At 33.9% G+C, this 16,235-nt stretch overlaps 6 protein-coding genes across 6 annotated transcripts; all 6 read left to right on the top strand.

Annotated features, from left to right (window-relative positions):
* Positions 1 to 1,890: 1,890 nt before the first annotated feature.
* RO3G_14047 (uncharacterized protein) lies at positions 1,891 to 2,980 on the top strand (the record flags this gene model as incomplete). The annotated part of the gene is made up of 3 exons (XM_067668631.1): positions 1,891 to 2,434; positions 2,537 to 2,618; positions 2,671 to 2,980. 3 exons carry the CDS (start codon positions 1,891 to 1,893, stop codon positions 2,978 to 2,980), a joined length of 936 nt encoding a protein of 311 aa, XP_067524732.1.
* A 1,258-nt stretch (positions 2,981 to 4,238) lies between these two features.
* RO3G_14046 (uncharacterized protein) lies at positions 4,239 to 4,808 on the top strand (the record flags this gene model as incomplete). Its single annotated transcript, XM_067668630.1, has 1 exon — positions 4,239 to 4,808. The coding sequence occupies one exon, from the start codon at positions 4,239 to 4,241 to the stop codon at positions 4,806 to 4,808; it is 570 nt and encodes a 189-aa protein (XP_067524731.1).
* A 474-nt stretch (positions 4,809 to 5,282) lies between these two features.
* RO3G_14045 (uncharacterized protein) lies at positions 5,283 to 6,731 on the top strand (the record flags this gene model as incomplete). Its single annotated transcript, XM_067668629.1, has 4 exons — positions 5,283 to 5,438; positions 5,516 to 5,759; positions 5,819 to 6,388; positions 6,451 to 6,731. The coding sequence occupies 4 exons, from the start codon at positions 5,283 to 5,285 to the stop codon at positions 6,729 to 6,731; spliced, it is 1,251 nt and encodes a 416-aa protein (XP_067524730.1).
* Positions 6,732 to 7,056: 325 nt separating this feature from the next.
* Positions 7,057 to 7,494, top strand: RO3G_14044 (uncharacterized protein; the record flags this gene model as incomplete). Its single annotated transcript, XM_067668628.1, has 2 exons — positions 7,057 to 7,374; positions 7,474 to 7,494. The coding sequence occupies 2 exons, from the start codon at positions 7,057 to 7,059 to the stop codon at positions 7,492 to 7,494; spliced, it is 339 nt and encodes a 112-aa protein (XP_067524729.1).
* Positions 7,495 to 8,803: 1,309 nt separating this feature from the next.
* RO3G_14043 (uncharacterized protein) lies at positions 8,804 to 9,597 on the top strand (the record flags this gene model as incomplete). Its single annotated transcript, XM_067668627.1, has 4 exons — positions 8,804 to 8,820; positions 9,078 to 9,122; positions 9,298 to 9,331; positions 9,499 to 9,597. The coding sequence occupies 4 exons, from the start codon at positions 8,804 to 8,806 to the stop codon at positions 9,595 to 9,597; spliced, it is 195 nt and encodes a 64-aa protein (XP_067524728.1).
* Positions 9,598 to 10,771: 1,174 nt separating this feature from the next.
* On the top strand, positions 10,772 to 11,045 carry RO3G_14042 (uncharacterized protein; the record flags this gene model as incomplete). Its single annotated transcript, XM_067668626.1, has 2 exons — positions 10,772 to 10,821; positions 10,859 to 11,045. 2 exons carry the CDS (start codon positions 10,772 to 10,774, stop codon positions 11,043 to 11,045), a joined length of 237 nt encoding a protein of 78 aa, XP_067524727.1.
* Positions 11,046 to 16,235: the final 5,190 nt, after the last annotated feature.

Below are 16,235 nucleotides of genomic sequence, written 5' to 3'. Positions count from 1 at the left end.
AAAAAAAAAAAAAAAAAGACTGATAGTTTTATACTTTTCAAAATATAAATTGGAGACTTTATCTGGTCTTGTCCCTTCAAACATGAATCTGGCAAACAATTTCTCGCTTTTTCGTTGATCCTGCCAAGTTGACTTGTAGCCTCACTCAACTCCCTCCTTCCTCTGGCCTTGACGTCGCTCCTTCATTCTCTGTGACCTACATGGATATCAACACTTCTGTGCTGCTCTCTCTATGGCAACTTCACTGCAAATTTATTTTTGAAGACCATCAATGCTGACCTCAGAAAGTAGTAGCAAGAGACACTAGGCAAATCCTCAAGGTTCACAAAGAAAACAATAGTTGTTTACTACAAGGCTAATCCATAGGGTGTTTCCTCTCAGTTCTCTACCTCAGGTTTCTTTGACATTATCAAACTTAGCACGGATTGCAGATCAAAAATAACAAAAAACAAAAAAACTGATTGTACTTTATTTACCGCTTACAATGGTGTACGCCTTGCGGCACCTAAATAAAATCCTCCTTTTACAATAAAAAATATAAACTAAGGAGAGATCTGACGTTTTTAAAGATCTACATCCACGTCCAAAAACACTTGAATACCGTCTTTCTAAGCACGGTTGAGTATCTTTCACTGATATTAGAACCACATACAGCAATTTCAAAAGCTCGAGAGGATGTTCTGTTCTCAATATAAGCTTAACATAACGTGATGATCACTACAGTAATGCATGCCATCTTTTAGACAAGCTGGTACGCAAGCAGAAATTGAGCTATCAGACCATCTGGTTGGACAAAGTGGGAGCTGGTACGGAAGCAGAACTACTTAACTGTGATGATGGTAGATGGCATGCGCTACAAGAAATGAAGTAAAAAAAAAAAAAAAAAAAAAAAAAAAAAAAAAAAAAAAAAAAAAAAAAAAAAAAAAAAAAGCAGACATTTTAAACTATTGATTTATGCTTTCTGGGTGCTTCTAGAAAAGCATTACTATTATCAAGAAAGAGAGTCTCACTTTAGCCATCATAAGCTAAAAGCGCAATAATCTCCTTTCTTTGGTTAAAATAAAGGAGTGATGCAAACATTTTAAATGTGTCGGTAATAGTTTTGTGAGATACAGATAATTATCGCTAATCCAGAGTAATTATAAGATACACCAGGACTAAGGTACATTTATAGTAATGTTATGATGCCATTAACAATCTGAAGTTCGAATCCTGGCATAAAGGCAATGAAAGCACTTAATAGCAGTACACTAAATCGCCTTGCGTATAAAATAAATGCAAATCATGTCTCGTATACCTATTGTATGAATATAATTAATAGAAGCCTATTAGGCGACTAGTCATGTAGTAGTAAGCTTCAAATGCTGCTTTATAAAGAAAGTCTTTGTGCCTTTTTCTCTTACCGAGTTTAACATTCGATGTTCACCTTTATTATTATTACCGAGGAATAAATTATGCGGCTCTTTGTATTTTATGGTATGTATTTTAGAGTAAACAAGTGTCTAAAAATTATTCTTATTTCCTCTTGTAGTTTACACCATGGTATCATTGATCATAATTAACAATAAGGTAGTATTATTCACTGGATTGTTCAAAGACACCTTCAGCTATTATAATTTGGATGAAACTGTATTGTCTGGTATCTTTTTTAATAAACCTAATTTCATACTATTTTTAAAGGCAACCAGCTAAAAAAAGGAAAAGTATTACGGTTTTTAGTTAAATATCGTTTTATCCATTACGTAGATCAACCGATAAACTTGCCTTTAAACTAGATTTTGCGGTTATTTGGAATCAAAATTCAAATGATATTTAAATAGCTCTATTTTTTTTTCTAAAAGAAATTACGCTGATCTCGAGCTTTTTTTTTTTGAAGGAAAAGAAACGAAAATGGCAACTATTTACAAAAGAGAAGAAGTTAAGAAGCATTGTACAAGGAGTTCTTGTTGGGTCGTTGTTCAAAATAAAGTATACAACGTCACTTCTTTTTTACAAGACCATCCTGGTGGAAGTGAGTTTATATTGCAGTTTGCTGGTGATGATATCACTGCAATACTCAAAGACAGTACCTATCATGCTCATTCAATCGCAACGTACGAAATACTTGAAGAATACTACATCGGAGAGGTTGATCAGATAATCACTCATCAAGAGAATCAATTTGATAGTAACAAGGAGCAAACGAGCAATAAGATGGGCACAGGGAGAGATCAAGCATTTTTAGATCTTCAAAGGCCCTTGCTTTACCAGATGTGGAACTCAAACTTTACAAAAGACTATTACCTTGAGCAAGTACATCGTCCTAGATACACAACACATACTGTACCATTTTTTGAAAATCCATATCTTGACTTACTCACAAAGACTCATTGGTATTTCATCCCATTGATTTGGTTTCCTGTTTCCTTTTTCCTAGCTTGGAAATCATTCAATAGTACAGATGGATCTTTGCATCGGACATCTCAAGGATTCATGGCCGGTGCCTTCTTTTGGACATTATTCGAGTATACTTTACACCGCTTCTTATTTCATTTAGACGATCTTTTACCTGACACCCCAACAGCCCTATTTTGGCACTTTACTTTACACGGTATGCATCATCATATGCCTATGGATAGGTAAGCTATGAGAATAATAGAAGCAAGTGTCCAAGCGCTCACTTTTGTCTAGATTACGTCTAGTGATGCCACCATTAATAACAGCTATCCTAGGTATCCCTGTTTTTATAATTCCTCATATTTTATTTTATCCCGCGTTCGCACATGCTTTTATCGCAGGTACTTTATCAGCTTACGTTTGTTATGATTTGATTCATTACTATCTTCATCACGCAAAAGTGTTCAAATTTTACTTTGGGGAACTCAAAAGATACCACATTGCTCATCATTACAAGAACTATAGTCTAGGTTTTGGCGTTACTTCAAAGTTTTGGGATTATATGTTTGGCACTTTAATTTATTTGGATAATAAGGAAAAATAACTAATCCGATCCCCAGTTCTAGACTGTTTTGATAAACTATAGTCCCCCCCATCTCCCTCTCTTTTTTTAAATAAACTTTCGTATTTTTATTTGCATCTTTTGCTGTTACGCGGGAAATCAACCTTGAAACAATCAAGTCTGATAACGTCAGGAAAATAATGCAAATTATAAAGATCAAAGAGAGGCCATTTCGTTTACTCTTTATTGATATTACTATCTTGAAATATTACAATAGAAGATTAATTCATTGCCCTATAGCTGTCTTTTATTAAGGCTACAGGATTAGCGCTCATTCTTTACAGAAAAAAAAATTAAAGAGAATTATTTAAGATTCGTCTTTATATTCATAAAAATAGGTATGATGCGTAATACAACACTTAATATGATTATGAAACGAATCAATATCATTCAGATCGACACTTAATCCATAAACCCTTATCGTTCATTCTTGGAGGTGTTACAATTGAGGAAACAAAAGAAAGTTATTTGAAATTTTTTTGTACTGTAGTAAACTCGTATTCATAGTATTCTCACACTCTCTCTTTCTCCACTTTTCCCAACTTTAAAACGTAGCTTTTGATTTTTATTCTCGTAATACAAAGTGAGGTATAAACAATAGCTTTTTGCATGATTATTGTTATATGTGATTGCTAAACATCTATGTGACACTTGGCTGAAAAGCTTTTGTCAATCCATGAATCAAATAACCTCTTTTTTATATATATACGTATAGAATCTTTACCAATTTAGAGTCCACACATATTAGATACAAGTCTTAAAGTATCAATAAAGGCAGATAATCTTTGCTAAAAGTTTTAATATCATACATCTTTCTTATATGAAGGATTTTTAGCTTTTCAGTTACTTAAAATTTACTTACATAAACTCAAGTGTCTTTTAGGATCCTTCTTACGGCATTTCTATTCTTTTAGTTACTTATCCTAACAAACGTTTTTTAAAGAGAAACTACGCGTCTTTAGGCTTTCTCTTTCTCTTTCTCTCTCTTTTTCCATCCACAAAATGAAGAAATCACGGTGGTTTAGCTAAATTAAATTGCCTCAATTTTTTTATCTTGCATGAGCATTTGATGAACACGACTCTTTTTTTTGCGTGTGTGTTTTTTTTCTGCAGCGTTTGATATGTATTTGAGAGTATAAAAAGCTTGAATTTTTTTTTATTTTTATTTTTATTTTTTACCCTTTTTTCCTGCGTTTTTATCTCATCTCTTTTATATTCCTTGTCTATTGAATAAATTAAAATGATGCAATCCGTGTTTGCTAACTTACCAAAGTGTAAATATAAGCCAGTTGACCTCAAAGCATTTGATGAGGCGATTTCAGAAGGCATCTCTCGTGAATATAACTCCTTACAAAATCCTAACGCAATGTATCAATACGATGAATTTGCTGGTGTGGGTAGAGGTGCAAGCAGAGGTCGTGGCCACTACAACCAAGCAGATAGCTATGACTATTCATACACACAAGACACGCCAGGATTTGGTAGAGGTCGTGGAGCATCCTTAAATAATAACAACATACAAGAAACATTTGTCCAGCCCAAAGAAAGACACAGTAACAACATTTTTGCTTCAACTGAGCCAATCGTTAAAAATGAATATGATGGTTACACTTCCTTGAATACTGGTGGTCCTGGCAGAGGCTTTGGAGCTTTATCAAAACTTGAGTACCAGAGTGATAACCAAAATGCTCCAGCCAAAAGCGGCTTTAATAAAAGTCGTCTAGGCTTCAATAATAATAAGGGACAAAGAAACTTTGCTCAGCCTAGCGAAAAGTCGCTTGCATCAAGGCAATCTACACCCAAACCCTAAAATGACAATGGCGATCTTTCAAGTAACAGTGGTCTTGGTAGAGGTCGCAAAGGTCTTGAAAATAGTGGACGTACGAACATTTCTCAACCTAGCGAAGGGTATATTTCTCATCTATATCACAACAAAACTAACGTATAGTACAGGCCTTTACAGACACAGAGCAAGAATCAAGTACAGAACAGAAGCCAAGTGCAAAATAAGAACCAAGCACAAAAAGTTACAGCTGAAGACAGAGCAGCTCGCTTTGGTATCACCTCCAAAAGTGAAATATATGCACAGGTAAATACACTTGACTTTACATCAGCTTATAGATAGTTTGAATACTGAGATATTATATAGATGTAGAAGAATCGTGTTGTTGAAAGGGAACAAGCTATCAAGGATGGCCTTATCCCTGATCCTAATGTCCCACGCCATTTAGAAGACGCTATCGATTTCCGCGGCACATGCGAAACAAAATGTCCTGAGTTTGAGATGATTGAAAGAGAAATTCAAAACAACGTTGATAGACTTGAGATGGATGAAAATGGAAAACTGGATAGGAACAAAGCAGTTAAGGCGTACAGACGATCAGCAGCTGGCAACGATCAACCACTTCCTGCTGATGTACGATCCCCAGAGGCTTTAATAGTAAGAATCCTTTTTTTTTTCTTCTTCTTCTTCTTTTCATTATTCTCTCTTCTACTTTACTCACTTGATTTTAATAGTCCACTTTGGATTACTTGATTAAAGAAATCATGTCTACTTATCCATTGGAGAAGTGCCATGCGTTTATTCGTGATCGCACAAGATCCATCCGTCAAGACTTTACTCTTCAAAATATTCGGGATGTTACAGCTGTCGAAGCGCATGAGCGTATTGCACGGTTCCATATCTTGTGTTTGCATGAAATGTGTGGTATGGATGAAAGCAAGTTTAGTGAACAGCAAGAGACTGAACAACTTAGAAAAGGTAAGCAACTTCTGCTTTAGCAAAATATACAGACGCTAAGCTTATCAACAAATCTATAGTTTTGCTAAGTTTGATGGAGTTTTATGAAGACTTGCGTGAAGAGGATATTGAGACTCCAAATGAAGCTGAGTTCAGGGCTTATTATATCATTACACACATTAGGGATAAAGATGTTGTCAAACAGATTTCCTCACAACCTGCCCACATATTCAAACACCCTTATGTCAAACAAGCTTTAAAGTTTCATGCCATGGCACAGCGAAGCAATGAAATTGAGGAGACATCATCCAGACGTAATAAAGCAGAAAATGTGTTTGGAAGTCAAAATAATTATGCTTCGTTCTTCAAGTTAATTGCTGACCCACACACACCATTTCTGATGGCATGTCTTCTGGAAACACATTTCTCTGAAGTACGCAAAGGTGCTTTGAAGGCTATGAACGTCGCTTATATGGCAAGGGCTGCTGGTGTAGAAGCTGAGCATGTTCGCAAAGTATTGTGTTATGACAGCTTGGCTCAGTGTCTTAAAGAGGCGAAGCATTATGATATCGGAATGGACATGTCGTTGAAAGAGCCCACGCTCTTGTTTGGCCTTAAGCATTATGAAAGCAGAGCTCGTGTCTTCTTGGGTAAGGATGACTATCTTTAAATTATATGACATGCTGATACTTATTTGAACTTACTTTGATAGAGCCTTTGTCATATCCTGCTCAAAGAAAATCTGTGTTCCTTGTAGATGCTAAAAAAGATGACAAGGCATTTACTGAAATAGTCAATGGATACGAAGCTATCGATGAGCAGTCGGCACCCATAACGCATGCGGCTGTATATACACAGCATGAGGTTCCTACCAATGAGTGTGAAGTCCAACACAAGCAGGCTAAAAAGGCGCTCGAACTTCAACGTAAAAGGGATTTACTGATGAAAAGAGCTCAAGAGGCTGAGGCATTAGCGGCTGAAGAAAGAAAGTGAAGTGTTTTAAGTATAAAAAATATGAAAAAAAAAAGAATTAACGAGACCAAACAACAGTTCTAAAGTCGAATACTTTTGTTAAAGAAAGATTTCAAAACTATTTACATTAGTTTGAGCAAGACTTGAGATTAGATGACAGAAGATAGTTACGACCGATATGATTTGACATGTATAAGAAAAATATTATAAACTGATGTTAATAGTCAACTGTTGAGATGAAAGTGAAACTTGGCTGTTTAGGGCATTGATAATTATCAGGATCTAATCTTATTCAAATTCATTTGTAAAGGTTTAGTTCAGAATGATAAGACTGTATCTCATTGACATGTCAAAACATGACGGAAAGAAGCTGCAGAAATTAATTGATTTAAGAAGTATGAAGGCGAAGAAGGATACATCACAAGTGGATGATGGTCCTAAAGCGTGTGCACAGAGAAGAGTGCCAGAGTTCTACTATTCGGATTGGCTTAGATTAGGTTTTGAGTCAACCCCACTCAAGCGGGCACGGCTCGAAGACCAGTATATGGTAGAAGAACAGCGAAGGTTAGAGTGCCAAAGAAGGATAGAAAAACAACGGAGGCTGGAGGATCTGATGTATCCATCATTCATAACTCGATACGAAGATAGTATTAATAAGCTACATGTAAAATATATCCAATAAATAGGCTACAGGTTAATTTGGATAAGCTTCATTAAGGATAAGATGCTGCGTAATTGCACGGTTAAATTATATTAAACCTAGGAATTAAATCACAGTCGATAGCAGTTAATCATATATGAACATTGTTGTATAATGGTTTAAGTAAGAAAGGAAAAGGTAGAAGCAAAGATCAAGAAACAGTTTGAGTAATTCTTGAGACTGATCTTTATTTCAGTTTAAGTTAAAGTAAAAATTATTCTAATTGAAGGCAGTTATTTATATCTTATTGAGTGAGTGGCTTGATATCTTCTATTGTGATCGTTCTTCTAATCTTCAGGTACTTTAGCAAGTGTCATCTGTAATTATGATTATGAAAACTTTTCATTTGTTCTTTTGTATGTCTGTCATTGATTATCTTTTATTCTGGGAATTCCTCACTGATTTGAATAACGTTATTTTAAGCGTTATTTCAATTATGTGAAAGATTAGCAATATTCCTGACATTGGATTGAATTTGGTTATTTTAGTTGATACTTATTCTTATCAAAGAACTCTCGTGAATACAATACATATTCTAAAAGAATATGTTTAATTGGAATTGATTATATGATCTTATTTTCATAAACTTATATTTTATTTTATTTTAATTATGATCTTGTATTAAGACTTGTATTTATCAATGTCAACTACAATCAGTTACTGTTCTACAACAAGTATTCTATATATAAATGCTTATGATGACAAATATAACAATGGAAGAACACGTAACCCTTACCTATTTGTCATCAGTTATATTATACTCATTAATTATTAATCCGTGACATGAAATATTATCTGTGTATGAAAAGTACAAATAGAGTATAATTTTCTTATTAAATAAAACAATCTCTTCATCGAGTCTCGTCCTCTCTTGTTCTTTTTACTCTTGGATAAATCAAAGGCATTCTGTTTTGTTCTCAAAAAATAAAAATGGAGATTTCAATAGGATCCAAAACTATATATGATTTTATTTAATAATATATGTCCAGAGTTTATATACTTTTCACAGTGTAGATATTAATATATGTACTATGCGGATGGCGAAATGCCCACAGCCTTATGCAGATGGCTAAATGCTATATTCTATTATGCAGATCTTTACATAATTTAATATAAGCACTTGCTCCTCATTCACCAGTCTATTTTGGTAGATATACATATTAATAAGTCTACAGTTCCATATATTCACGCTATCAATCGTTAATAATGCTTGATTGCTATACAATGGTTATCTTTGGAGAACAACACAAAGATAAAGTAAAAAGAAACAAAAAGCACAAGATGAACGGACGTTTATGGATAAACATTTATTTTACTTTTAAATACAACTGCATTCCACAGCAATGCATAACACAAACATTACTTTGTCAACATGCATATATTAAAATAAATCATGTTTCAAGAAGAAAGGTATAAACTCAAGTCAAATATGATTTGATTTTATTCAACAATATATTTCCAGAGCTTACATATTTCTCACAGTGTAGATGCTAATATATAAGTTATACAGTTGACCAAATGCTACATGCTATTATCCAGATCTTTACATAATTCAATATAGGCACTTGTTCCTTTGCTTCAACTCAAACCTAAGCTTTGTTTTAATCTTTTTCATTCCACTTATACTCAGTACGTTACACACACAAAGATATCTAACACTTTTAAAGGGAGAAAGAACAAATGCAAGAGGAGAAGGAGAGTGATATCACAAAGTAAGTATTATGGATTACTTTTTATTTTAGCAAAAGACGCGACTGGATGGTTTGTAGGTTAACATGGTTCATAAAGTTACTGATGATAATGCATGTAGCCAATCAAAAAATTCGACAAAAATGAAAGTTCAAGCCGGATTTTGTATGTAATTTTACCCATAACTTTTTCTAAAAGTTTTCTCGTAAGGCTTATCAGTATTTTGAGAAACGTAAGTTTATTGACATGACTTTCAGTCCTCTGTCACTTATGGGGGGGATGTCGGCGAAAGTTACATTGGTTTGCACGAAGATAGAGCATCGTTGGTTCTCATCATGACCTTCCAGTTGTGAACAGGAAACTAGAGAAACTCTTGAGGGGAACGAATCCTTGTTCTAGACCTTGGACAAGTTCCTCAATGGAGCCGAACGGGGGCCCTCTCGGGATCATGACGGCAACCTTGAGTTATCGGGGATCGATTTGTACCCACAGCGCTGAGGTTGTTTAGTTGGAGTGGTGAGGGTCAACAGCCAATGTGATCTAGTCGGGCCGGGGGTATGGATCCCGTGGGTACTTTGGAAGATGCCATGGCCCATATCAACTTGTGTAGTGAGCGTATTCAAGTGGAATGGGCACTAACATCCTCCCCTTATTTTTTTTTTCCTTTCCTTTCTTTTCCTTTTCTTTATTTTGGTTCCCTTTCTTATTGTACCTTTCGTTTCAAAAAAGTTTTAAATGAAAGGTCTTCTTCATTCCTCCAGACTTCAAAAATACTACAAATGCTGAAGTATAATTGGAAAGGCTGATTTTATTTAATAGCAAGAGCAGTGAGGATATGCAGAGTTAGATTGATTCACGATATTCTCTATTAGATACAGTTAGAGCTAGAGAGGAGTGTTAGGTGTTTACCGCTAATAGGAATGGAGAAAAGCAAATAACTAAAGTAAGACTACATCAAGAGCAGTAGGCAAGAATAGATAAGACAAGAGGTTCACTTGTGATCTTCGACTAATGTTTATCAGACAAAATGATGAGCGCTATTTACACAAAAAACTGAGGAATGCTTCTAGATAAGGATATGTCATTCTAGTAAATTGGAAGATTGTCTCTTTTTAGTCTATATTCTCATTACAGCTTTATATATTCATGATCAACATCCTACAAAGTTTTATCCTTGCTGATAACTTATTATTCATTAGATCTTGCTCTATCTCTTTTTTATTTTATTTTTAAAAGTGAACTTTATAGTTGAACATAAACAGAATAAAAAGAAAACAAATCTGAATCGGCGGCCATCGATTATGCTTGATTAGCTAAAATCTATTTTTTTTTTTTTTTTTTTTTCAAAATTAAAAAGAGCTTGTTATTTAGTGTGATTAGGTTAGCTTTTAAAGCTATACAGCCTATGTTGACTTTTGACAATCATTGAAACTCCCATCTATAAATAGTATTCTTGATACAACACAGAGAAAAACAAAATACGATAAAAGTGTTGATTGAATAAGCAGTGATAGGTTTATTAGGTGCACTTGTCACAGAGGTAGATTTGTTTAAAGGCTTGTGTTGGTATGATAAGTAAAGTCAGTTTCTTTTTTTTTTAAAAAAAAAACAAAGAGAGAGGAAATACCATTATAGCAAGATGTAATAGATTAAAGACCATATTAGAGTAGGCATGATAAACAAGGAGCAATTGCGAGAGATAGAAGAACTTGCAACCAAAAAGTAAATGTACAAAACAAAATGTTGTTAAAGTCTCTAGGATGCCTCAATCTCATATCATTTCGCTTCCCCTGCTCAAGTTACGCGGCGAATTTGCCCACCTGGAATGGTACGGAATGTTATCCCATATAGCCTGTTTCGGGTCTAATAGGTCCACTAAGCCAAGAAGCAACAACTCGGTCAGCCTTAAGCTACAGTGTGAATGCTGCAAACTGTTTGCTATTTGAACTGTTTACCTACCTAATGCTTCAAGGTACCAAACTATCAGGCCAAGAGCTCTTGATGTAAAAATAAAAGATATTTTAAGAGAAGAGGCAAGACAAACCATTTTTGCAGCACACATTTACAAGAGAGAGAGAGATAACAAGACCACACCAAAATATATAGTTTTTGTTTTGCAGCGCCAACAGATCAAGCAGATAAAATATCAAAAAAGTTAGCGTCGTGAATCACAAAAGAGATCAAGAAAAACCATGAAAATAGTAACAAAAGTAGGGACCATTTGATATAAAGATGCTTTTACCATTGATTTGAAGAAGGTATTGTTATTTAACCATTCATTTTAGAGAAGAGAAGTAATGAATAAAAAAAAAAAAAAAAAAAAAAAAAAAAAAAAAAAAAAAAGGACGAAAAAACAAATTGACAACAAAAAGTTGCTTTAAATGCTTTTTTTGTTGTTACTCAATGAGTCCCCATTTTTTTCTTCTTTTGTTTACTCATTAACAATTCCAAATCCTGTTTACACATGAAAAGAACGGCAATTAGGGAATGACGCCCCACTCTTTTATTTGCTCATCTCTTTCACATGAAGTTATCATGATTTCAAACACCTACAGCCAACCAATCAACCAGGCTGTATTCCTTGCTATTATTCCCTTTCGCAATTCAAGACCATTTCTTATTTCGTATAAGCAGTTTCATGATTCTTTTATATCATTTACTTTTATAAAAGATGGTAAAGGTAAAAGAAGGAGAGATAGAGAGAAAAGAAAAATATAAAGGATCGACCTCTGTGTGTAACTTGCTATGTGAAAAAAAGAAAAGGTTATTTTTAGAGAAAATAAACAAAGCAATCAGTGAATATAGCCCTGAAGGCTATTTGATTAGTATTGACAACCATTCTATTAACATTGACGCTCTTGAGGTACAGCAATAGTCTTTATATATAAAAAGAGTAAACCTTGTATAGTTTATTGTTCAGCAAGCTTCACATAAAAATGGGATTTCTTGTATTACCCTCGTGACGCTAAAGAAAAAGAAAAGGAAACAAAAGCAGAAGCAAGTTTAATTCATGCATTATCAATGAATGATTTCAACCAGTGCATTTCAAAAGAAAAAGAAATAGGGTGGCCTTTACTCTTTTTGCTCATAATTAACCACTCCTGTAATAATTCTATTGAAGAGTATGACATGATTTTAAAAGAATAAAATAAATCCAGGCTACCTATAGGAAGGGGCCCAGAGTTCTTTTAAAAGCATACAGCATAAAAAGATATATTGTTTAAATATCCTAATGGACACTGATGGTGTCTGTCTCTACTCTGTACAACTACCTTATCGAATACTAGGTGAGGATTCATCGTAATTCGTGCGTCATATTGTCTTTTGAAGCATTACGAATGGTTTGCAACCAACAGTAGATGATTAAAAGATAAGATGATTATTTATTCATTAACAATAAGCAAAATAAAAATGATAGAAAAGATTATTGTCCAAGGTAATCAACAAGGCCAATAAATAATGTTTTTTTGTGAGCAAAGCAGTCTATTGAATGATTTTCATCTCGTTTTCGACTGCTATTTTCCCAATCAGCATATAATAATATCTCATTGGGGATATTTATTAAAGAGAGAAAATGGATTGCTTTATTATTCTGGTAAGAAATGTAGGCTTGTCTGGTTCTGAAAAGCAACTCATTTGAATCATGTACGTTACAACTTGGTAACCATCTTTTGAAAGTGGATGGCTGTCTCAAATTCATTATTAGTATACAGTCATTTGATCTTTCTCATATATAGCATAAAGAAGCTGTTTGGATGTTACTAAGCTATGCTTAGCAACCTTTGTTTTTGCTTACAGAATCTATCTATTTTAAAGGGATAAATCAATGAGAAGATGTGATAAGAAAAAAAGAAAAGGATAGCTAGATTATATAAAGTTATACTTCTCATAGGAATAAAAGAGATCCAAAAAAGATTGATAACTCTCTTTTTCTCTCTTTGTTAGGAAGAATCCATGCTACTTTTTGTCGGGTAATTGCTTTTCTTATTTGACTTTTTTTTCATTCATGACAATCAACAAAAGGGTTGCTTTTCTTTCTATTTTATATCCTGAAGATGTTGCTCATTCCTTTGAGATGAAGGCAACCAATATTGCTACTTTTTTTAGAATTCTCATTTTATCCCCTATGTGCACAGGAAAGCCTACAATTTGACACGATCATCATAAAAATATATTCTTTTATACTGCTAGCTGCTAAAGTCATTGCAGCTTGACTATGATGAGTTTTGCTTCTCTTTATCTTCTTTGGTGTGCATATTCTTTTTCACTTTCCTTTGTTTTCCTTTTTTGGGAATTTTTGATTTTTTGTAAATGAATGATAAAGATGACACAGATATCATTCATCTTTGCAATAACATTAGTAAACCCATCCAAAAGCTTTTTATACAGTAATTAGGTATATGAGCTGTGATTTGAGTCATGCCCAACCGATGTCAAAGAGTACGATGGCAATAGGGCCTTCTTTTTTTTTTTTTTTTTTTTTTCCGGTTTTGATGACCCAATTATTTAATACATTGTTCATCATAGCTAGCTAGCAATGTTGGTATCAATTCTCTTTGCTTATACAAGCATGTCTATAACACTACAAATGGATATATACTATTATCTGCTTATTTGTATACCAAATAGCATTATCCCCATTCTGATCAATGGGATATGCTATCTATTTTGTACTAAGCATGTATCATCTACAGTCAAAGTATGGCTATCGATGTCAATCGATCAGTTAGTGTCCTTTGTTTCTATCAAGGATGGATGCTGTACTTGTTTGGGTGACCTATTATGTTTTTATAGACAGTAGTCTTGTGCTATCTCGTCCATTAAAAAATTAAAAAAAGGGAAGATTCTAATTTGGCTCATAATAAACTAGTCAATGTATATCTAGACAAAGATAGCCTTCTCATCGACATACATCATTGTCATTCGCATTGAGAAAAGTGATCATATTTCATTGTTCCTTGTTTTTTCTCTTTCCTTTCCTTTTCTTCTTTCTTTTTTTCTTTTCATTTTGTTTCTTATAAACATCACCAGGCTTATCAGTGCAAAGTTAATGTACACTTGTATAGATTCTATAAGATGGATTCTTTTTCCTTCTTCTTTTTCCTTTCTTTTGACCAATCATCATGTCCAGTAATCTTTGTCAAGTCAATAGCTTGATGGAACAAAGGGAGACAGATTACAAGATGATACAAGTATGATTAGCATCTATATCTGTGTACTGATGCTTACTACACTATCCTCTTGGTCAATACAACATGAAGGATCCAAGAGAATATTGTATGATAGCTTACTGTAATGGATAAAAAGAAGAAGAAGCTACAGACGTATTGGATGCTAAATGTCATGTAGGTTATATGAACAGAGAGTAAAATCAGTCCAAAATAATCATGTTCATTTAGAGATAGTATCCCACTATTGAGCTTACATTAGGAGATATAGGCTTCATGAATTTAGAACTAGGTGTAGTCAATAAAGAAGGTGAAAAAAAAAAAGCCCAATAGAACGGCAATGATCGTTAAATAGAGGAATCTGTGGAAGCTGGTTATCCAATGAGCATATCCAATCTTTCAAAGATAAAGCAAAATCAAATCTACTGTCCATTATCTATTCTTTGATCTTCTCTTGTGTTCTTTGCAAAATATTCCAAGTCAATAGACTGTATAAAATAGATAAATTAGAAACATTAAGCAAGATAAAAGAATTTACAAGCATATGATTTGGTACCCTACATGGATTATTCATTGCAGGTCAAGTTGGACAAGCTACTTGCAAGAACAAGGTGTTAGATTGATCCTCTTGCTTCAAGTCATGATCATAGCAAGCACAACTCCTTAAAGATTATCAGAAGCAACATGAAGCAACCATGGAATTAAATATCTGTCTCAAAGCGTTAGTATATCTGCATTAGTGTTTCATAACATAATGTAAATAAAAAGCTTACCTCACAAGAGTATCACTATCAATATACATATACATATATATACTTAGATCTTTTTTTTTCTCCTTTCTCTTCCTTCAAGAAAAAAAAAAAATAGCCAGTGGAATGGATGGTCCAACAATTACGAAGGCGTTCTGTTCACTGAAGACTATTCACTGTCTGCGTTGAAACGATCAGCAGAAGATCCCTCTATTCCGGAGGAGACACTCCTTTCCGTATACAGGCGCACATGGTCATGGCTGTATCGGATTCACATTCCAAGAGGCTGAGCTTACGTGAGCCAACAGATCATCAGTCCATTCTGGTAACCCACAGGAGATTTTTTTTCTTTTTCTTTTTAGAAAATGAAGAGAAAAAAAAAAGAACCAAAGCATATCAAAGAGGGGCTATTACAGAAAAGGAAAGAATGTCTGAGTGTACATAGAAGGTCATAACAAAGACAGAGGCAGAGACAGAAAGCAAAAGAAAAATAAAAAGAGAAAGCCATAAGCATTTTTTGAGCTATTATGACAGATGTTAGTAAAAAGAATGCAGATGCTATAAAGTAAGCTACCTTTTGGAACTTGGATGAATACAAGACTAGAGCATGGTCCTTGAATGCTTGAAGGTACTATGAGCGATATACGTTTGTGGATATGATACAGAGAAGTTAAAGAAGGAGAAGGAAAGCCAACAACGATGGATAGAGATTTGAAATATCAGCCAAATTAGATAAACAATAGATTTGCATGTTCAATAGCTGACTATAACTAATGCGATTAATTTACAAAAGAAAGACGATGATAGAACAGACTTGTAGGCTCCTTTTTCTTGTATAAACCAAACATAGAGAGACAATAGCCAGATGTAGAGCATAGTTTGCATACCAAGAGGCATTTGGATGATGATATTAATAAGCCATAACTTGAGAAAGTGAATGAGATGTGAAAAAAAAAAAAGGAAAATAAAAAAAGAGGGAATTTTTTTAGAATGAGTATTTATAGAAAATTGGAAGCTTGAAGATGCGTGCGTTCCTGGTTAAATAAATCTTTTCCTTTTTGTCCATCAAGACACTTGTTTATAAGCCTTTTTTTCACTTTTATAGTTTCAAGTCAAAGGAAATATATTCACCATCATCCTTCTCAAGTCATAAATCATGAATCGTTGTATACTAAAGGTTTTGTTTTGTTTTGAACGAATCGTTATGGATGACAGTGAT

Source organism: Rhizopus delemar, genomic scaffold (genome assembly GCF_000149305.1).
Source record: "Rhizopus delemar RA 99-880 supercont3.13 genomic scaffold, whole genome shotgun sequence".
In the NCBI taxonomy this organism is placed as follows: domain Eukaryota; kingdom Fungi; phylum Mucoromycota; class Mucoromycetes; order Mucorales; family Rhizopodaceae; genus Rhizopus; species Rhizopus delemar.
This window is presented reverse-complemented; position numbering and strand designations above follow the sequence as displayed.